The sequence below is a fragment of the Stegostoma tigrinum genome, chromosome 20 (genome assembly GCF_030684315.1).
Source record: "Stegostoma tigrinum isolate sSteTig4 chromosome 20, sSteTig4.hap1, whole genome shotgun sequence".
Lineage (NCBI taxonomy): Eukaryota > Metazoa > Chordata > Chondrichthyes > Orectolobiformes > Stegostomatidae > Stegostoma > Stegostoma tigrinum.
The window spans coordinates 42,433,680-42,456,499 of record NC_081373.1 but is presented as its reverse complement, the minus strand read 5'-3'; the positions used below and the strand labels follow the sequence as shown (position 1 = coordinate 42,456,499).

General features: G+C 41.0%; 1 protein-coding gene across 6 annotated transcripts in view; it reads left to right on the top strand.

Annotated features, from left to right (window-relative positions):
- Positions 1-22,820, top strand: part of LOC125461702 (myoferlin-like) — a 204,356-nt gene that overhangs the window by 67,343 nt on the left and 114,193 nt on the right. Inside the window, exons 17-28 of one of the 6 annotated variants that reach the window (XM_048550744.2) lie at positions 509-544; positions 4,811-4,935; positions 6,645-6,758; positions 7,285-7,462; positions 9,096-9,220; positions 10,307-10,413; positions 11,951-12,143; positions 13,857-14,012; positions 15,521-15,652; positions 16,421-16,584; positions 21,219-21,333; positions 22,415-22,517. In XM_048550744.2, coding sequence (XP_048406701.2) covers positions 509-544; positions 4,811-4,935; positions 6,645-6,758; positions 7,285-7,462; positions 9,096-9,220; positions 10,307-10,413; positions 11,951-12,143; positions 13,857-14,012; positions 15,521-15,652; positions 16,421-16,584; positions 21,219-21,333; positions 22,415-22,517 — 1,548 coding nt within the window. Of the gene's footprint in view, positions 1-145; positions 185-508; positions 545-4,810; positions 4,936-6,644; positions 6,759-7,284; positions 7,463-9,095; positions 9,221-10,306; positions 10,414-11,950; positions 12,144-13,856; positions 14,013-15,520; positions 15,653-16,420; positions 16,585-21,215; positions 21,334-22,414; positions 22,518-22,820 lie in introns of all 6 variants that reach the window. The other 5 variants (XM_059653126.1, XM_059653124.1, XM_059653125.1 and 2 more) reach the window with 5 other exon arrangements.

The window sequence follows — 22,820 nt, the reverse complement described above, 5'->3', positions numbered from 1 at the left end:
TAAACCCACGTATACTGTAAATCCCTTCCCCCCCCCCCCCCCCCCCACCACCACCACAAAATGTAATTCCAGAATTTTCTTGTTGGCTGACGACTAGACAAAATGTTTCCAGGGTGTGTATTTTATAAACGCCATCTTTTTCTAGACCCCCCAAGAAGCTCAGATACTGTGAAGAGCAAGCCAGGTAACTTGCTTCCAAACCACCTTTTACTTTGTCCTCAAACTAATGGTGTGGAGGTATCCAATAGCCTGTAAACGACACGTTGTCACTTTCTCCCATGTCTCCAGCTCACAAGGTGCTTGGTTTCACCTGATAATTGGCAGTACAGTATGGAAAAACAAGGAGAATCTGATTTTGCAATTGCACAGCGGTGGTACACGTGGGTGCATGCATATGCAGTAAAATGAATTATGAACCTGGTTGCATATTCTGCCTACAACATTTAGTGAACGGTTGAGACTTCACTCTTTGTAATGTTCTAACTTATTTTTCTTTCCTACAATCCAGATGATGAGGGAACTGGGGCTTCTCCAGCCATTGAAGGTTTATTTCTTGGTCTAATCTTTGAACCTCCATTGCCAAAAGAGAGGGGTTGGGATGGTGGGAAGCTATGTACCATGTCCACATCATGCATTGTGGAATGGGTGAATTTGGCTTTAAAATGATGCAGCATACTGAGACTTCTGGCAATGGATATTTTCATACATGATGCTGTTGGGCTTGAGCTTCTTTAGCTGGCTTGGCAATTTTTTTCTTTCCAACTATAAGTTCTGCTATCTAAAGTACTGATTTTCGTCAGTTTTCTTCTGCTCTAGGCCCAGTTGTGCATTTAAGTGGTAACGTTTTACACTTTAAATTTCATACGAGTGTCAAATTGGAATTGAAAGTAACAAACACTGTTTTTAATCATCCACATGAAACAATATTTTTGTAGGTTTTCCTCCCTCCCTTTTAAGCCATTTGTCCTCAACGTGGTACCTCCCCATTCAGTTATGCTATTTCTTGGCAGCTCAGCTGTCCAGTCATTTGGTCGTTTTGCAACTGGGAGCCAGCTCAGTACAAACTAATACTATCTGTAATCTCTTAGTGAGGTTACTGGGCAGCACTTAGGCCAGTTCAAGTTTGCATTTCCGTTCTAAATCCAAGAATGTTGAAGATGCTTGTGATACAAATTTGCATTAACTAACATAGTCCACGTGCTCCTGGGCTTCCTGGTGTGTACACTGTACAGTATGTATATAATACTCCAGGAGCAGTCTGTCTCTAAGGCTTGTACAGCTGTGGCAATATTTGTGTTCTCTCAATCAAAGGGTCGAACATGAAGGCACATGTTTAGTGATTTGCATGGAGTAGTTGAGGCCTGTAAGGCACTGCCTGATAGTGTAGTGGAGGCTTTCAAGAGGGTATTAGAGGATTGAGTTGAAGCAATGTGTACGGTTATGGGGTGAAAATAGCAGGAAATTGCAGACACAATAGACCAGATAGCATCCTGCCATCAAAATCAATGTTGTTCACTTCGCAGCAAGGAATATTTATTCATTGGATGATTAGTGTCCCTCGTGGTAATTTTGGTGTGTAGATAACCACTAGTTTCCCAAGTATCTGACAGAATTCAAGTCTGAGAGGTCTTCCTCAGTTTGCTATTGGTGACATTGTTAAAATGTCTGTCCTTAATTTCACTCCTGCTCAACTTTGTGAAGCAGAATTTTGCTCTGCTATCCATTATCAAAGTGAAATATGGAATTCCACCATGCCACTAAAATGCACACTGAACCTACTTCTGGCTAAATGCTACATAAATTGCATACAAGCTTTTTGCAAACCAGATCAGCTTTTTGCTTTGTGCTTGATGTTCCACAGAAACAAACTCTTAAATCATGACTGTACAATGTGTATAAATGACTGATCAAGATTAGACACAATTGCTGGTTATTATTTATCTTTTGTTTAATGTCGTTTCAAAGAATTAGTCAACTCGCATAAAATTCATTCCTAGACACAAGTTAGAATATCACTTTATTTTCTCTGTTTCATTCTACTAGCTTTTTCTTTTCTTTTTGACCTTCCTTTGGAAATGGTTTGCGTGATGAGTTTAAAATAACTGAAGCTTGAGGTTTAGTGCATGATTTAAAAAAAAACATTGAGCGATGTGGATTGAGCAACTTTTGATTTTGAGTTTAGACTGTAGTTTGTTGGGTCCCATCTCCTGTGCATTCACTAACCGGAAGAAGAATGGGCTGTGAAACCATCTGCCAACTCAATGAAATTCTACAAAAGTGATAAGCCAGCCTTATGACCCTGTTCAATAGTGAGAAAGAAGGACCAACCAAACAGACTACATTAATATTAAACTGTCCAGAAACTTCAACTCTCCCTAATGCACCTTGTTTCAGTCATGCTTTGTTTTGAAGCAGCATTGACTGTCTGTGCCATCCAGTGGTTTGGCAGTTGAAGGCAACTGGAACAATATCTTTATCAATAAGTTGTGTGTGCATGTAAAACAAATTTTCAAATGTCTTCTGTATAACTAGCAGGCACGTTTATCCATCTTCCTACATTAAGTTTTATATTTTGTATGTTTTCCCAGTCTCTTTCTCTTTTTTTGTCGAGAATAGCTCTTGGACCTTTTGGGGTTCATTTTGAATGTGACCCAGTAATTATTAAATGATTTACTGAGTTTTTAACAACAAATATTGAAAATGAAAAGTCTTCTAAATCATAACATTTTGCCATGCTGTGTTCATTTTCACAGGCTACTGTCTTAAATATTTTACTTCATCACCTCGTCTGTTTTAGCCACTTTAATCTTCTGGTCGCCTTTTCTCCGTTTTATTACTGATAGCAGACCCAGGATGACTTGCTTCTTATTGACTTTGTACCTCTCCTTGACTATCCTTTCCAGATGGCACTTGATGCATGGCCAACGAGTGCTGCTGCTAACACAGGTCGTCTTGTTCTTTTGTATTAAAGATGGATATGATTTCATTCTCTCTTGCACTTCCCTGTTTCTCTGAACTGCAACATTTTACAAGCTCTTCCAGACAAAACATGTTTGCTCGTGGATTTGAATTTTCAAACTTTATTCAAGATTTATAAGCAAATTGTGTCTATCCCTTGAATCTGTCTTGTATTTTTCTTTTTAAATAGTGTGCTGGAAATACGCAGCAGGTCAGACAGTGTCTCTGGATGAGAGAACTTTCTCATCAGATCCGAAATGTGAACACTTTTTCTCTCCACAGATGCTGGCTGACCTGCACAGCGTTTGGATTTCCAGCATCAGCAACATTTTGGTTTTAGAATTAGTTAATTCTGTGGTAGCAGTACAAGTCTATTGGTTTATCAAGTTCGGTATAGCTACATGCTTTCTGTTTAAATTGGTTTATATTAAAAAGGGTATCTTGGATTCTGGCTAGATGATTCCAATGCAGCATTTTTCTTTTTTGTTGTTGTAACTTTGATTTTAATATTTGGCTTCAGATTTATTATTTTTGCCCATGGGGCCTCAGCATTGTACATCATCTGTTGAAGGGGAAGAGTGAACGTTGACTTTTCCAACAAAGATAGTGATTTCCAGTTTCAGTTGAACTTAATCATATAGGAAAAACTAACTTTGGAGAAGAGATCAATCTCCAGTTTATTGCCTTTACTTCTCTCTTCCTATTTGTTTTAGGGTGGGTGGGGAGACAGAAGTCTCATTGCATCCAGTGGTGTGATGGGAATGCTTTATGGACAAGACCGAACCCCACCCCCCAATATATTAAAAAGGTAGCCTAGATCCTAACGTTCTTATTTTAAAAGGTAAGTGTGAAGTGTTGCATTCCAGATGTAATTCAATTGGTCAAACTACTTTGTTAAACAAAACATACTTTATTTTTACACTGGTTTAAAATACACAAAAATTGGCTATAAAATGGTTAATATGTCAATTATTAATTAACTGTTCCAATATAGTAACCTCCCATAAACACTCCCATGGCAATTCTACCAGCCAAAAGAGGACCCCAGTTTCTTGATGTAACAGAGGAATATCAACAGGTTTCACACCCAGTTTAAAGACCCCCCAGTAACTGCAGAAAGTAAAATTTTAAAAATCCTAGTTCTGTGGGAGTTTGATTCCACCCATTCAGGCTGCTCCGGCGCTCCTACCTTGCTTTAAGAAAACCCCTAAGGCCCTTGGAGCTATTTTAGTGACTTTGACTTGACTGTCCAGTGCCCCCCTCTCCACTCTTCACCTAAAGAAAAGGACAAAATGCACTTCTTAAAGCTGTAATATAGTCACAAACTGTTCAGCAACTAACAACAAAGGGATGGTTGATATGCAAGATTTTATTGAAGTTGCAGTAGTGAGCAGCAAATATAAATGGCTTATTGCCTGGCCCATGAAATTATTTAAGGACAGGCAAATATTATTCCATCTGGTACTAATTAAAATGAACTGACATTCCTCTTTTCCCACTTATTTCCCAACCCAACTCTAATCCAGCATTTAGTTTAGCAACAAATAGAACTAATGAATGGGGTTTCCATGTAGTACTCCAGGCAATGAAATAATTGCTCTTGGCTTGAAAGCATTACTCTAAGAACTTGAACTTAAACTTTACTGCTGAAGAAGATAATTAGCAATGCCTTCCACTACTCTTGAATTTCCGATAAACTTTGAAACTTTTGTTTTGAGTTTGACCAACCTCGTTATATTGCAAGTGCATTTCATGCCTCTGTGCATATGCTTACAAACTAACGTACTAACTAAAGTTGAGAACACGTGTTTTCCAAGTGCCTGCAAAGTATGATTGACTTCTGTTTCGATAGGTGACACCGGAGATGAGGAAGTAGGATTTCTTCCGGCTTTTGGGCCATGTTATGTAAACCTTTATGGGAGCCCCAGGGAATACACTGGCTTCGCTGATCCTTATGAAAATTTAAACTATGGAAAGGTTAGTTAGATGTGATTTGCTTTGGCAATCTACATGCATTAACTAAGTGTAAATGCATTGCTCCTTTCACCAAGGACCTCACGTGTGTGTGTGTGACTTAATTGTTGGGTGATGTGAATGTGGGAGTCCACGAGTGAACCTGTATGTTGTTTGACATCATTGACCATCTTATTCAAATGGTGATTGAAAATAAATACCACTTTGAACCTTTTTTTACTGCAGCAAACACTGGCATGTTCGGTTAATTTAGATATTTCTGGCTGTTACTCCATATTTGCAATGACACACTTGTGGTCTAGACTAATCATTTGTATAACTCGACTGGTGACTTGGTGAGCAGGTTCAATGCACACACACACAGCGCATCCAATGTGCCCCTAATCTTTTTTTATGCATCTGACCAATCACTGCATTACTGAACTGGCTGTGTCCCTGGCTCTTGAAAGAGTAACCTTCAGAAGTTTGGAGGATCTACAAGTTGTGTGCAGCAGGAAATTGTCACTGACAAGTTTTTATCCCCAAGAGGGTCTGTGTCTTGTTTCATTGTTAATTATAAGAGTAAACAGCACATCCAAAAGATAAATTTCAGGCCTCCATTCACCCAAGAGCTATTGATTCGCCTAACCATTTGATCACACTTTTTTTTTTGCCCTTCCCGTGTCCCCTCCCAAAAAAAACCATTGCTTTTTGTAATCCTCATTTTGCCTTGATAGAAACATTTTCTATTTTTTTTGAAAGAGATTTGGACTTGACCTTGCTTGAAACAGTCATGAATCTCCAAAACAAGCAAAAACAAATTGTTGGAAAAATTCAGCAGGTCTGTTCTGAGGATTCTCTGAACCCAAAACATTAACTCTCTGTGCACAGATGCTGGAGACCTGAGGTGTTTTCCAGCAATTTCTGCTCTTGTTTCCGGCTTCCACAGTTTTTAGATTTGAAGATTTTAAAAGACCAAACTGGATTGTAATGAGCAAGATGAGGGCCCCCAACCAAAATTATTTCGTATTTGGAAAACTGCAGAACATAATCTCTTCATGAGATCTTGGGTTCCTCTCCCCTGCACTCCTAGGTGCAGAGATAGTTCAAACAACTAGAGCACAAAGATCAAAGCCAAGTCCAGTCCTGATTCTATCATTTAACTTGTCTCAGACAGGATGAGCTTAGGACACCTGTCTCCTGTTACCTTTTGACTGTTCTGAACATTCCTACCCAGCACTAATGAGGCAGTGATAGTGATTTGTGTTTCTGATCAGAAATACTGGAATAAATGCTGCACTATTAGCTCAGTTTGGGAAATTAGAGTTGGAGTTTTTAATCTGAGTTTGGCAGATTTTACCTTCCCTACCCCAGGGCTTGTTACAGTTGGCCACAGAAACCGTGGACTCTGCAAAAGCAATCAGTGTTCCTGTGCCCATTCACTGTCCACTGAACCAATCTGGGAAGGATAGTCGTATGACTGAAGACTGAGTTCAGCTGTGGTTTCACCACCTCCTGAACTGTTCCACCATTGTTATTTTTGCATCTCTCCCTACAAAATATTCAAGTTTCCTGTCTCTGTGCCAGCAGCACGAAGTGCCACTTTCATGATGTCTGGAGAGATGACTGTCCCCTTGGAGAGCTAAATTGCTTAGACCTTTAAAATTCAGGGTTCCTTTTTGAAGAGTGCTTTTCCTAAAAAATCTTTTAAATTTATTTTTGTTTCTTTTTAGGGTGAGGGGGTTGCATATCGTGGTAGAATATTAGTTGAACTAATCACCAAACTTGAAGGTCATCCAGAGAAGAAGTTGGAGGACATTCCCAGTGATGATGTCTTGGTGGTTCAGGTCAGATATGGAACAGTCTAAGTGCTCGGTTAATGATTACTTCAAGCTATGATTGCTGTCATTTGGGTAATAATGCATCAAATTTGTTTGGCTTTTCTATTCCTACTACAGTGCCAACTAATTTTTTTCCCATTGGCTGGGATTTCCTATATCCACTGTATTCTCATAGATATTTCTTAAATGTGTTTCCTCAACTGATCTTGTAAAAGAATTCACTTCACTTTCTTAAATTGCATATGTAGGTTGACTGGTAATATCACTTGATAATATAGCATCATCTTGCAAATGTTTTGCACATCTATGCTGTGACTAGAACTGCAAAAAGACATAAACTCTTACAAACTCTTCCTTTCCCACTGCAGGTCAGTGAAAAACTGGGATAAGGCACTATATTGGTGTCGGGGAAATGTATTTGAATAATACTTAGGCTTGATTCATCTCTTGTGCTGCAATCAATTTTCAAAAGATTTGCTAGTCATTGACGTAGCCTGCTATGAAGCCAAATGTAAAATATCCCATTTTGCAGAAATACCAACGCCGGCGTAAATATAGTCTTGCTGCTGTCTTTTATGCTGGAACAATGCTTCGCGATGTTGGAGATGCCATCCAGTTTGAAGTTAGCATTGGAAATTATGGCAACAAATTTGACAAAACCTGTAGGCCTTTAGCTTCAACTACTCAGTACAGTCGAGCAGTTTTTGACGGTGAGCAACATTTTATAATCAAGTTGAGACTAGTGAACTGTTGCAGCTTCAAGTGGTGATATTTCTTGGTTTTGTCTTTGGGAATTGGGCTGACTGATTCTTTGCCTTTTTGGCTACAGTTCAGATTACCTGAAGCTGCTGGGTACGTAGTTTGGAGGGGCTGGGGCATGTGCTTGGCAGGATCATATTGCCAAGCTAAGGCAGAAATTAGGCACGTGAGGGAGCACCACCCATGGGTGTTTAAAAACCTGACTGTTGGGTGAGAGGTGCTGCACATGGTAAAGGTCTGGCACATTTCCCCAAACCCACACCACAACAGGCATCCCAGCATCATCTATCCATCTGGAGGTCCTGGATGGATTGTGACATCTGGGGAACCATGTCCAAATCTCTAGATAGAGAGGGGGAAGAATGTTTCCACAAGCACCACTCTCCTAATGGTCACCTTTTGTATGTGACTGACTGTACCAATCTGTGTAGAGATGTTTAATTTACAGGCACCAAGTATAACTATGTGTTGGTAATCTCCATATCCATAATATCTCTCAAAATTCACATCACTGCAGAGTACAGTGCACCATTCCACTTGTCCCTTATGGAAAAGTTCAGGAAAGCATCTTCAACCACAAGTCCACCAGGCACTGGTCAGCACTTGAACAGCCCCAAGGCCCTCTGGGGTAAGGAGAGGGCCAATCCTGTTCCCCGAGCAGACAGTTGGCATCATTGGGCAGAATGCCTCATTGCAAGAACTTTTCAACAAGCACAAAGGCCCAACTTGGCATGTGGTGAGAAGCAAATGCCCAGACTCTGCTACCACATGCTGCCCTTGACAATTGTAGTGGTGAAGATGCTCTCCTTTTCCATTGGGAACGTGCAAAGGAAATCTGGAGGAGCAGCATTGGGTTTTGTCAAACTACTTGTGGCCTGGGATCTCCCATGATGCATGTCTCTGCTCTGGGTCACTCGGACATTAAAATCAACTGAGCCTGGAGGGCCGTCAACTCGGTGACAGACTCTGGGTCTAGCTGAATTTTGTTGGTCTTCAAGCGTAAGACCTTGTACACAATCTAATGTTGCAGGCTGACTTGTTCCAAGCTCCATCACCATGGGCTGAGAGATTCACTGAAGCTTGGGCTAGCTGCCACCAAGGCACAGAAGGGAGATGCTGCCGACCCAGGCTGCTGGTCTATGAAGAGAGATCAAAGGGTCTGTTAATTTGTGAAATGCCTTGTAACCCGTCGTCATTAGTGAAAGTGCCAATTTTCCATTTGGATGGAGGTGTCCAAGGGTGCAAAGTTGAAATGGGATATTTTTGTTGGATTTTCTGTCATGTCCAGCTTGCTGCTCTATAAACATACATACTGTATGCGCACAATATGTATTAGCATAAATTCCTAACTTTGTTGAATTGTGGCAGGCTGGTGGTTTAGAAATAGCAAAAAATTTTAATAAGTGAGAAGATCAAAGTAATCTGAGTGGATAAATGGGATTACAGCCTTTAGCATAGGCTGAACTTCCTGTTCTCCAGTCTATTGGGGAAAAGAAAGCAAGAAAAACATTTTAGAAAATGTAATCACTGTCAGGCAGTGATGGACTGTCATTCAATCTTAATTGTGATCTTTATTTCCACCAGGTAACTATTATTATTTTCTACCATGGGCCAATACGAAACCTGTGGTGACACTGACCTCCTATTGGGAAGATATTAGTCATAGGTTGGATGCCTTGAATATCATCATAAAAATTGTCAGCAGAATGGTAAACATTTCTACGTTACCTTCCTTCGCTCTGCCTTTGAATTTTGAAGCTGTGCTTGCAATTTATTTCAAGCAAATGTAAGACTTTCTAGTGACTTTCTCCACTAGCTCAAGTTGTCTCCTCCTGCATGCAAGTGGCTTTGCTATTTATTTTTCCATTCAGTTGCTCGGAGATGAATCCGAACAGGAGCAGAATTAGGCCATTCAGCGCATCAGGTCTGCTCCAGTATTCAACGAGATCATGGCTGATCCGATAATCGTTGAATTCACTTTCCTGCCTTACTCCATGACATTTTGAATCCCTTACTGATTTTAAAAATCTGTGCTACACCCTTGGGACTTCAAAGAAGTTTCCAACTGCTAACAGTGACCATGATCTTTGTTTTTAACTTTATTTTTGTTCTGTGTGTAAATTTGACACTGTCCACCAGTTGGGTGTGCCTGCTGTAGACGAATCCTATCATTGATTGGACATATCATCCATTTCCTTCAAATCACTGAAATTTGCCAGACCAAGCCATCTCTTCCAGCAACACCTCGGTTGACTCTCTACTATCTTCATTTGGATGAAGGAAAGGATTTTCGCGTGTGCATACTACCATATGTAAAAATTTGACCCGTAACTAATTTATTATTGATAGTAGCCTACTGCAAATATAACCACAGCTATTCTCCTCCCGATACAAACCATGTGCATCTGCAGCTAGGCTGCCTCTTAAAGGAAAGCAAGATGCTTGTCTTTCAACTACAGTTGTGATAAACTGGTCAAATGATTTATGTCAGCCTTAGCCTTGCTGGGGAGAACCATAGTCCCTCACCCATGTGGTGAAAGCACAGTGCATATTGAAATGCAACGCCTCATGCATTTAAAGCAACCTCATTTGAAAATGTTTGCAATTTTTTGAAAAAAAAATCCCATGTGGAGCTGCTTGTAATTTTAAAGATAGCAGTCATAACCATCGAAATGAGGGTTAATACTAAAGAATACTTGTTTTCTCTTTGGGAGACAGTTGGCTAGCATAAAATAATGCTGCTTAAAGCTGATGTGATGGAGGTTTATAAATAGATTTTAAAATTTTTCTTTTAGGAAAAGAATTTGACAGTGCTGAAGACTGCTATTCAAGCTAAAGTTGATGAAGAGCGCCTGGCTGAACTGTGGTTGAAAGTTATCCAACAAATCATCGAGGACTGCAGGTTTTAAAAAATGTCTTTGACCAAAATCTCAAGTCCTTTTCCTGTACTTAGATGTCTCTAGTTACTGCATCTCCTGATTTCGTATGTTGTTATAATTTGACTATGTAGGTGTTTTTAGTAATCTTGTGTCAGTGAGTTGGGTTTTACCATTATTGCAGCTTTGCTGCTGTAGTTGGATCCGAGGTAGTTGTAGACTTGCTACTGGACTCAAGCCATTGGTTTGAGTTCAGATACCTTTTTCTGTTGTGTATCATGAAATTTCCTTAATTACCCACTGAAGCTGTTGGATTTTTTTTAATGAAATTAAACCTTAACTAATGGCCTACTTCAAACAGGTAAGTCTTGATGAAACCAATTTGCAAACTTGTCACTCTAAAGTATGGAAAGGGGGTGTAACTGGACAACCAGTTTAAATTGCAAGCGTTATCCATCTTCTGAGAATCCAAAACAGGAGCAGGTACACAGCTGGTTACATTGAGTGCATTCTTGGCTAGGGTTTCCTTTCAAACACAAATGAGAGATTCCATCTTTCTGACTGGTTGCACAAGTGAAAACTTTGAGTAAACCTAATTTTTGCCCAATCTGTGATAACACTGTGGAGCTGGACGAACACAGCAGGCCAAGCAGCATCTTAAGAGCACAAAAGCTGATGTTTCCAGCCTAGACACTTCATCAGAGAAGCGGGATGGGGAGACGGTTCTGGAATAAATAGGGAGAGGGGGAAGGTGGACTGAAGATGGATAGAGAAGATGGGTGGAGAGGAGGGTATGGATGGGGAGATAGGGAGGAGATAGGTCAGTCCAGGGAGGATGGATAGGTCAAGGGGGCAAGATAAGGTTAGTTTGTGCTCCTGAGATGCTGCTTGGCCTGCTGTGCTCATCCAGCGCCACACTTTTTCTTGGATTCTCCAGCATCTGCAGTTCCCATTATCTCTGATCACAATTTTGCCCAATCTGTGCCATGTTAACATTAAATACACAAATGCTGTAATTGTTACAGTTTTGACAATGACCATTAATTATGGGATTACTTCCAGCTTTCACTGAACTAGTCTTTTTGGACAAAGACTTTGTCTTTTGGAAAATATTTGATCAGCTTGGATGTCTTCCAAACTTAAAATTTCTCCATGAGTAGAAAGATGAAAAAACTTGGATAAATTCAGTACAGCACTCCAGAATGGAATTGTTTGCTAGGCCATTTCAGAGGGCAGTAGGGAATCACCCACACTTGGTGTGGGAGTGGAGTAATGTGGCCCAGACTGGGTAAGGATGGTAGATGTTAGTGAAGTGATGGATTTTTCACACCACCTGCAATGACTGCATGCTCACCACTACCTGGACTGACTTTCAATACCAGATTATGCTGTTAACGAAATTCACATTCCAGAATTAGGACTCCTATGTCCCCAAATCATTTATCCTAGATCTCAGCGTTTGCTTGCTCAGCGACACTAGCCCTATGCCACCATCTTCCCTCGTGAGTAAGTCAGTGCTGCTTCCTCTATTTGAATCTGTCTTCTGATTTTTTATTTTTTCAGCCAACCCCTACCAAAGTTAGAAGGCAAACCCAATGTGACTCAGCTTGATCTGAAAATGCTAAAGCTCCGTAAAAGCACTATGGAAGGTATACTTGACTCAGCAAAACACACACTAATGGATGCAGAAGACCCAAAGGAATCGATTGAGGATATTGAAGACTGGCTGGAGAGACTGAAATCATTGGCTGAAGAGGTTGGTGGTCAGAGTGTGTTTTCTTTGATCTTTTCATATTGATGAGTATCGTTCTAATCCTGAAAGTTTTACTGAAACCTTGGATACTTTGGACAATATTTATACTTTCTGAAAATGAAGAGAATTGTATTTTGAGATATTTTCTAACCAGCCTGTTTAGCAGTGTTACTGTGCAGCTCCAGAGCTGGTGGCACTCTAACTTGGGTCTTCAGACTCGGAGGTAAGAACACCTGCTACACTGCTACAAGACCCATGATGACAGTATTTTAGAACAACTTGCATTTACATATCACAGTTTGAACATTAATCAAACATTCCAAAGTGCTTTACAAGTGCAAACAAGATCTGACACTGAGCTGCATACAGGGATAGTAGGACAGCTGATTCTGACTAAGATCCGAATTAGAGCCTCTAAAGGATGGTGGTACATAGAGGAAATCTGGACCTAAGCAGCTGAAGATATAAAGCAGCCAATGGTTATGCAATTAATGTTGGTGTTTTCTAGTCTTTAGATGAAAAGTGCTGCATATCCAGTACTAGGTCAGAAATCACGTGACGCCAGGTTCCAGTCCAACAGGTTTATTTGAAAACAAGCTTGTGGAGGCTTGCTCCTTCACCAAGGCTCCAACAGCTTGTTGTTGTGTAAATCTCTTGGACCATAACCCTGTTGTCATGTACTCCCTGACTTTGTCCACCCCAGTCCCACACCACCACCACCTCCATACTTGGTCCTGGTTTTTGGATGAGAAGCATGATGAATCAGAGGGCTTGGAAAAAGAGTTAAAATCTTGCAAATCCTTTAAAATCACTTTTTTTAAAGAAACCCTAGTATACTTTTTAAAAGTCAACTGGAGATGGATAATGCAGGAGTTCCAATCTAGTATGTTTAGGTTTTTGAGCACAGGCCTTGTGATGACATGTTCGTTGAAATAGTTCACGAGAGGGCTGAAATCTAACTGTTCTACCTCTTTCCTAGTCATTTTATGTAGCATGTTTGTTTACAATTTTGTTATAGAATGCATTTAAAATATAATAATACTGATCCATGATTTCATGGATCACAGCATGTAGAATTCATCTTCTTTGACTCCTCTTCCTCCATTTTACCCAAAGTTCAATCCTGATTCTGGATTCAAGTTGCTTTACTGCTGTTGTGATGTAATTACTCTCCAGATACTGGAGAGGTACTTTAAAAGGCATTCGAAGCAGTGACTAGATAAAATGCTGTTTCCGAAAAAAATACTCACGGACAAGATAATGATGCCAAAAAGAAAACCACTAACACTGCAGAAATATCATTAATGTTCACCCAGTTGGCATTTAATTCCCTGCTGAATGCAGTTTTTTTGGAGGACTGGCTACCTTTGAAATTAGTCCCTCTTCATGTGAGTTGAGTCCAAGCTGACTTGCTTGTTGTATTGACACAGGAATACTTTGATTACATTGATTTGTATAATTTTTTTCTTGCCCTTTTTAATGCAAGTAACTCAGGGCAGTTGTGGAACCTCCAATCATTCTCGTGGTTGAGGCCTTACTTAGGTTGTGATTTGAGCTTAGTCTATATCAGTTTAAATTGCACCAAGGGCTGTGAAGTGTATTCATCCGCTAACCAACATGGGAAGTGTGAATTTGCCAGATGAATGTTTGTATGGTCTGGTCTTTTAGTCAACCTGTCGTAAAGTGGTCCACCTCTTTTTGGTTTGTCCTAAACAGCCACAGAACAGCATGCCCGATGTGATTGTCTGGATGATCTGCGATGAGAGGCGAGTTGCATATGCCCGAATCCCAGCTCATGAGGTGCTTTACTCAACAACTAGTGAAGAAGCCTGTGGCGAATACTGTGGAAAGACAAGAACCATATTCTTGAAGGTAGAGTTGTGTTTGGCGCTCCTTCTCAATGAGAGCACTTTCCTTAACATAGACACATTACTACTTTATTGAAAAGCTGAGTCTTCCAGCAATTAAGACAAACTACTGCCAGACATGCTGAACTTCACCAGCATCTATAGGAAGAAAGTACAGTTCATGTTTAGAGTCCGGTGCTGCTCCTTCAAAACAGAAATTTATCTCTGCCATGATGTGGAGGTGCTGATGTTGGACTGGGGTGGGCGAAGTCAGAAGTCACACGACATCGGGTTATAGTCAAACACTTATTTGAAGTCACAAGCTTTCTGAGAGTGACCTCTTCATTACGCAGTGCTCCGAAAGCTTGAGACTTCAGATAAATGACTATAACCTGGTGTAAGGTGGCTTGACTCACTGCTATCTTGTGTTCGTAAGATGTGCCCCTTTTATAAATATAATCCATATTTTACATTATTAGACGCAACATCCTCCCTGACTGTTATGTTGCTAATTGAGACACTGTTTTATCTTCTACCTCTTTGTTCTTGGACATTTTTTTGTATCATCTTGTGCAGATGTTTAAACACTGCATCTATAGTTATTGCCTGGCACTTGGTTTGACTTCAAAAAGTATACACAAATAGTTTTTAAACCATAAATTTCAATAATTGAACTCTAGTTGTATACTAGTTTTGCTTGCAGCTCAAATGGAGGCAACGCCACTGATAATTTGGCATCTGTTCTGTTGTGATGCTAGATGGTTGTGTAGCAATTAAGCTGCTTTTCTGAAAGCCAGCACACTATATTGCTAGGATTGCATTTGCAAAGATCCCTCAATGTCATTCCCCTTGTCATCTGTCTCCTGAAGGCAGTGAATTGAAACTTCTGTGAAGCTGTCTTCTTCCTGATCATAACTGTTAACCTGTTTACTTCAATTGTCTACACTTTGATTTTTTTTCTTCAGTGGTTCCACTAATATCTCGCTGAGGTTTAGAAATTTGGGAGCTCTTGATAGAAATTGCAGATGAGTGTTTGTGTTTTAATCCTAAACCCAGTTTTGTGGACACCTCTTTATTCCTCCCTACATATAATGAGTGGATTAGACCCTACCTCTCTAATGTCTAGCAGCTTCAGAACCTTGTTAAATAAGGAAGATCTGTTATTTGACAACATGAGGTATCGCCAGCCAGTTCTTGCCTACCATCTAGACACGTTGGCCAGCCAAAATAATTGCATGAATCAGGTTAGCAGAAAAACACGACCAATTTCTGTTCCTTTCTACTTCACTACCTCTCCCCAAATGCTGTTCCATAATTTGAAATGGAGATTTTTGCCAGCAAATGTAGTATTCGGTTCTTCTCTGGCTGAAAGAAGTTAGCTTGCCAAAAGGCAAACCTCATGGCTGTAATTACACTCTTGGCTGGGGAGAAGATGTTTGGTTTAGTATCTCCAAAGGTCAGAGTGTAGTAAGTTGATTTGATTGTCTGAAGCTATTTAGTGGAATCAGTCTAACCCTTCTGATCATCTTCTAGTATCTGGAAGGTGGCAGCAAAAGTGTCAAAATTCCAATTCAGCTACGTGTCCGATTTTGGCTTGGCCTCTCTGCTGTGGAGAGCAAGTTCAACAGCTTTTCTGAAGGAACATTCAGTGTATTTTCTGAATTGGTAAGCAGAAGCATGTTTATTTTGTATTGCATCAAAATGTATTAATAAAAGCTGAGGCAGGGTTTTAAAAAAAACCCATGTGGCAATTACTTTTCCTATGAGTAGGGTTCCTGAACTTTAGTCTGAGTAACTAAATTACCTGCCATTATAATGTAGATCCTTCCCATGTGGTGATTTCATTGTGGTGGGAAACTGGTGAAGGAGAGGATGTGGTTGTGCATTGAAGATCAGTGGGATTCTACACTCTGCCAATATGTTGGTCTGTCCAGCAGTGTTACCCGTGCTGTGTTCCAGTGTTCAGATTCCGTCAGTGCCAATATGTTTGGTCCTAATGTATAGGTCCACAAGCTGTATTTGGCCCTTCGGTCATGAGCAATATTCAAATCCTTTGCTTTATAGCAATGGCAAGAAATCCAGCTAGTCCTTGTCCTACTTAGTCTGGTACCTGGCTGAGATCTGGAGTTTGTGGGTCCCTTGAGCAAATGCTTTTACAAAGTAAACTGGCCACTAGTCATATTTAAGTCAGTTCTTTGTATACAGGGCAAATTGGTGCCTAGAATTATATGGTGCAAGATAAAATCTTAGTTCTAAAAAATTGAGCTTATCCTCAGTGACTTTATTGATTTGTCTCCTCCCCGGCCCATGGTGAAATAATTGCTGACCTCTTAATGCCCATTTTATATTTCTAGTTAGGTCATTATCTCTTACAGGATTAAGTGTTTAATCTTAATCACACTTCATGCCAGTTCATCTTCGTTTGCATTTTAGTATGAAAACCAAGCTCAATTACTGGGTAAATGGGGCACCAGTGGGCTTGTTGGTCGTCACAAGTTTTCTGATGTAACGGGGAAAATAAAACTGAAGAAAGAAAGCTTCATGCCCCCGAGAGGTTGGGAATGGGAAGGCAACTGGATTGTTGATCCTGAAAAAAGGTCAGAAATACTTTTATCTACCTATCTATTCATTTCAGTGCCATTTGTGCATCATTCATGTGACCTAAACTAGAAAAACAATTTTACTGAAGGGAAAAATGGCAGCATTTTTTTTTGGTGCGCCTGTCATTGGCTACTCTTGACCAGTGGATGAATGACAGCTGCAGATTCTAATGTCTTTTGTGTAATCTTGCTCTGCAAATTCCATTTTCTTTTTCATGAATTGCATCACCTGTTATCACCCCAGCCAATGTTCCGCTGCAAACTCTGAACGAGAGCAAAGTGTGAAGCTGGATGAACACAGCAGGCCGAGCAGCATGTGTTCATCCAGCTTCACACTTTTTGTTTTCTTGGATTCTCCAGCATCTGCAGTTCCCACTATCTCTGAACGAGAGCAGATTTGTTAGCCAAATCCCACTTCTACCCCACTCCCCAACAAAATGACCAAGGATAGCTGTCATGTTTCTTCCCAGTAATACTTCTCCCATGTTTTGGGAAATCTTGCCTTTTGATTTTAGCACTAATGTTTCTGCCCAGTAGGAGGCATTTACTGACTATATAATGATAGTAAGCCTTTGAAGAACAGTGATTTTGAAACATTCATGCCAATTCTCTGCCAGCTGGTGGCAGCAAATCCCACAAGATGCAGTGCGATAAGAGGTAACAATATTTTGTTTATTGCAGACTGGCTCAATCTGTTCAGCACATGACAATCTGACTTGTATAGGAAATAGTCACCCCACCAATATCAAGTCTAAGCAAAGAAAGGGAGATTCTGAAGAATCTTTGAAAGTGAGGTTGGCATTCCCTCCAACTATCACCTGTTGAAAAAATAATGAAATGGCAGCAGCTCTACTGTAGCGATTAAAGAAGGGAATAAGTGATGAACAGTGAATAGACATTGTGATGGAGGTTGCTGAAGTGAGATCGTGGAAAGATTTGAATGATTTCGAAATAAATTGAGGGTTTTGTCAAGAATAAAGTGTATGTCTGGCATATATAGCAGAGATCCGGTGAATCCCTTGAGTATCAAGGCAGAAGGGGTTTACTTAAGAGGGAAATCAGGAGGGCCAAAAGGGGACACAGCTGTGGCAAATAGGACTTAAGGAGAATCCAAAGGAATTCTACAAATACATTTAAAGGCAAAAAAGGGTAACTACAGATCACTTAAAGATCAGGGCCGTTTATGCGTGGAACTGCAGGAGACGGGGGAGATAGTCAACAATTACTTCACATCCATGTCTACTGTGGAGAAGGACATGGAAGATGGATAAAATGGGGAAAATAGTGCCATTTTAAAATCACCATGTTGGAGGTGGTGGTGCTGGATGTCTTAAAATACAGATGAAGATAAATCTCTAAGACCTGATCAGGCCGACCCTAGACTTGTGTGGGAAGCTAGGGATGTGATTGCTAGGCACCTTGCTGAGACACTTGTATCATGGATGTCTATAGGCAAGGTGCCAGAAGACTGGAGGGTGCCTAATGTGGCGCCACTATTTAAGAAAGGTGGTAAGGAAATGCCAGGGAACTACAGACCATTGAGCCTGACATCATTGGGCATTTGTTTGGAGGGAATCCTGAGGGACAGGATGTACTCCTATAAGGAAAGGCAAGGACTGGTTAGGGATGGTCAACATGGGGTGTGTGTGTGAGAGAGAGTCATGAAAAAGATTGAGGGCGGAGTAGTGGAAGTCATCTATATCAACTTCAGTAAGTCATTTGACAAGGTTCCTCATGGTAGACTGCTAGCAAGATTAGATTACATGGATTAGAGGGAGAATTTGCCATTTGGATACAGAACTGGTTTGAAGACAGAAGATGGAGGGTGGTGGTGGAGCGTTGTTTTTCAGACTGGGGGCCTGTAACCAGTGGTGTGCCACAAGTGGTGCTGGGTTCACTGCTTTTTGTCACTTTTATATAAATGATTTGAATGTGAACATGGGGTATATGGTTAGTAAGTTTGAAGGTAACACCAAAATTGGAGATGTAGTGGACAGTGAAGAAGGTTGCCTCAGAATACAATGGGACCTTGATCAGATGGGCTAATGGGTTGAGGAGTGGCAGATGGAGTTTCAGCACCAGGGACCTGAATTCGATTCCAGCCTTGGGCAACTGTCTGTGGAGTTTTCATGTTCTCCCCATCTCCTATGGTCCAAAGATGTGCAGGTTAGGTGGCTTGGCCATGCTAAATTGCCCATAGTGTTCAGAGATCTTTAGGTGGGTCAGACATAGGGAAATGCAGGGGTAGGGGAATGAGTCAAGGTGGGATGCTCTTTGGAGGGCTAGAGTGGACTTGTTGAGCTGAATGGTCTGTTCCACACTGAAGGGATTGTGTGTTTAATTTAGATAAATGTGAGGTGCTACATTTTGGAAAGGCAAACCAGGACAGGACTGGTACACTTCATGGTAAGGTCCTGGGGAGTGTTGCTGAACAAAGACTTTGGAGTGCAGGTTCGTAGATCCATGATAGCGATGTTGCACATAGGATAGTGGAAAAGGTGTTTGGTACGCTTGCCTTTATTGGTCAGTACATTGAGTATAGGAGTTGGGAGGTCGTCATGTGGCTGTACAGGATATTGGTTTTGCCACCTTTTGGAGTATTGTGTGCAATTATGGTCTCCCTCTTATAGGAAGAATGTTCTGAAACAGAAAAGGTTCAGAGATTTACAAGGACGTGGTCAGAGCTGGAGCATATGAGCTATAGGGAGAGGCTGAATAGGCAGGGGCTGTTTTTCCTGGATCATCATAGGCTGGGAGGTGACCTTTATAGATGTCTAGAAAATTTAAAGGGCATTGGTTTAAGGAGAGATTTAAAAGGGAGCCAAGATGGCAGCTTTGCAGTGCAGAGAGTGCTGCACATATGGAATGAGCTGCCAGAGGAAGTGGTGGGGGCTGGTACAATACAAGATTTAAAAGGCATCTGGATGAGTATGTGAATAGGGAGCATTTTGAGAGATATGGGCCAAATGCTGGCAAAATTTCCTAAACTTGTTCAGGATATCTGGTTGGTGTGGACAAGTTGGACTGAAGAGTCTGTTTCAGCGCTCTACATCTGACTCTAAATTGGAGAATAGGAAGTCAGAAAAGCAGTGGTGGTGGGTGAGAAATGGGGTGATTGGCGATTCTGAGTTAGTGTAGGACAGCGTGGATGACATGGAACAGGAATGTTAGAATCTGTGGTTTACTGATTTAATGAACTTTTTTTAAATCCTGTGTCAGTTTGGAAGGAAACTTTTTTTTGTCTTTCACGTATTTTGAAATGAACTTATAAAATGTAAGGCAGCCTCCAGTGTTTTTAGTGGGGCTGATTCTACCTAAGTGCCACGGTTCCCCACTTCCCCCATCCTATTGAAACTGGAAAAAAAATTCTTCCATCGAATGAAAACTGCAAGTTTTCATTCCCAAAAGAGCTGTGTAAATAGAACAAAATAATGGATCCAGCTCATTTTCTCTTTTGAATGTTTTGACCAAGTTGGTGGTTGGGGTTTTTGTTATTGTTTGACTCACTTCACAGGTGTGATGAGCAGTGGAAAATTCCACTCTGATCTAACCAGAAGCTGACCTACTCTCCCACTGGTGGAAAATTCGGGTCTCTTCACCTAGTTTGATACCTGCTCCACTTTTCCCCACTGAGCACCGCTGAATCCTACTGACTCCGTTGTATTTAACCAGAATTGATTTTGGTTGAAATTTGAAACAAATTGCACCAGGTCAGTTCTTTGGGATATCTTTGAACTCCAGTGAATTTGCCTTGATATAGCACGAGCTCTTAATGGACTTTTTGCACCATGCTCGTAATAACTTAGAACAAAAACAAAATTGCTAGAAAAGCTCAGCGGGTCTGGCAGCATCTGGGAAGAAAATATCAGAATTGATGCTTCAGGTCCATTGACCCTTCCTCAGAACTGCCAGCAACCTCGTGTTTTTTCCTGATTTACAGCATCGGCAGTTCTTTCGGCTCCTGTGCCCTTAGTCTGGGTGAAAGTACTACTTGAACAGGAATGATATCTATTCTAGCTGCCGTTGCTACTCGCTGGTACCAGTAGTATCTCCATTCATTTTAGTCTGGATTCTTGGGATGTAGGATGGTTGACTGGAGAGCCATATGCTATTTTGGGGATGCATCTGAGGTTGGAGATTGGAGGGTAGTTGTCAGCAGCCATCTACTGCTCTAGATCCAGCCCTTTCCTTTATTCTTAACACTCCCTGCATGCATAACATTCTTCCAACACCGACACCAACGCCCACCCAGCCCTCTTCAAACTAACAGCTTGGCTGATCTGCTAACCAGCCAGCTAGACCAACATTTTCCAGCCATGTGCCTGGAGCTGATGTAATTGTGACTGGGGTCAGATGATGCCGTGGTCCTCCAATTGGCAGCGAAGAGGAATGGTCAAACTTGGGCCCTCTCTGCCCAGAGTTCCTTTTCAGGCAGAGATAGAGAGGCAGCAAGATTCTGGTGTGCCCCTGGCCACCATCTCTTTCCCCACCCCTTCCCTCCCTCATCAAGTTTGGTGCCTGCCTCCAGGCCCATTACCTCTGGGATGAGAGGACTATGCAGAAGGCTTTCATTTAGCAAGCTAAATACCATGTTACATCATAACTCAGTTCATTTTTATTTCTGCCAGTAGTTTGCTAACAGAAGCTGATGCTGGTCACACAGAATTTATTGACGAAGTTTATGAAAATAACTCCCGCTATCCTGGAGCTGAGTGGAAAGTCGCAGAGGAGCCTTACACTGATCTGGTGCGTGTTGCAGAATCAAAATATTTTCTTTTGTTCCTGGTCACTTGTGTGGAATAGGTCATTAAATTGAGAGAAAGCTGGAAGTGCGGGGTGTGATTGTCTTTGTCTCAAAGTACTTTACATCCAATGATGTCGTTTTGAATTCCCTCGGCCATTGCAGTGTAGGAAACGCAACAATGACCAATTTGCATACAGATCGTCATTCTGAACTGAGATTGTTATTAGCTAGGGATAACTCCCCTGTTTTTTTTTCACTCACATTGTATTAAAAAGGTGCCCTGGTACCAGAGTAAGCAGATGGGATGTGGATTGATTTTTGTCTGAAAGATTGAACATTTGACTGTGCACTACTGCCAGTATTGCCTAGATGTCAGCTTAGAATTTATACTGGTGTCCTGAAGTTGGATTTGAATCTGAACGTTCTCTGAGCTGAGCTGATGTCTGTGTATTTTGATTGGATTTTAAATGTTGTATTGCCATCTATGTAGTGATGCTGGAAATCCTACCAGTCTAGTTAAGCTTTCAGATGGCACAGACAATGTTCGTAACCCATTTGTAATAAAGCTGACCTGTTCCCCATGCCTCTGGTTTAGCTTTAATGTTTTACAGATACTTAAACTTTTTACAGTTGTTTGACAATGTAGTGCTGGCATTCTGTTTTCAGCAAAACCTATACATTTGCAGGTTTGAGAGCTACAGGTTTTGCACCACCTTGTGGCAGTATTGGTGTAACAGCTGTCCTGGAAATGCAAAGTGTGTGCCTGAACCCTTGCATTCCAAGTATTTTTGCAGTATTAGTGACCAATCAGGAAGCTCCTGCTCCCATTCTATTTGTGTGCTGTTTGGATTACAAACTGCAACTGTAAATTCCCAAGTTGATCATTGCTGAACTAAGCTCTGGAAAACCAGAGCCTGATGCAATTTGTATTGGGCTATCCAATCATTTTTGGTTTCCAATTAGTTGCAGGTCCCTAACTTGAAGTCAGTGCACATATTGTGTAGATACACAAGCTAACAATGATTTAAGCCTACTTAGTTAAAAGTTCCATAAAAATGTCCTTTTTATTTGCTTCTGTCATAGAATGGTGAAAAGAGTTCCTCAAAAGAGGAGATTGAGTGTCCACCAGGCTGGAATTGGTTGGATGATTGGGAATATGATGTCAATCGAGCTGTGGATGAACAAGGTGATTTTTCTCCCCCTGCTCCCCCACCCCCCCCAAATAAATAGCACTGTTGTTTAGTGTTTTGTTCTACTGCCCTCCGATTTGAAGAAGCAACAGTTTGTTTTTGATGGTAATCACTCTTATTTGCCCTTGGGATGGGGATACAGGTTACAATTTTAATGTTTTGGGTCAGCTGTAAATTTGTACTGTAATAAACAAAGGAAGGTGGTCATAGACTTCAGGATGTCGACAAACTGGAGTGGATAGACAACAAATAAAAGTCAGTTTAGAAACATGCTGGAGAACACATTTGGTAGGAAGAAT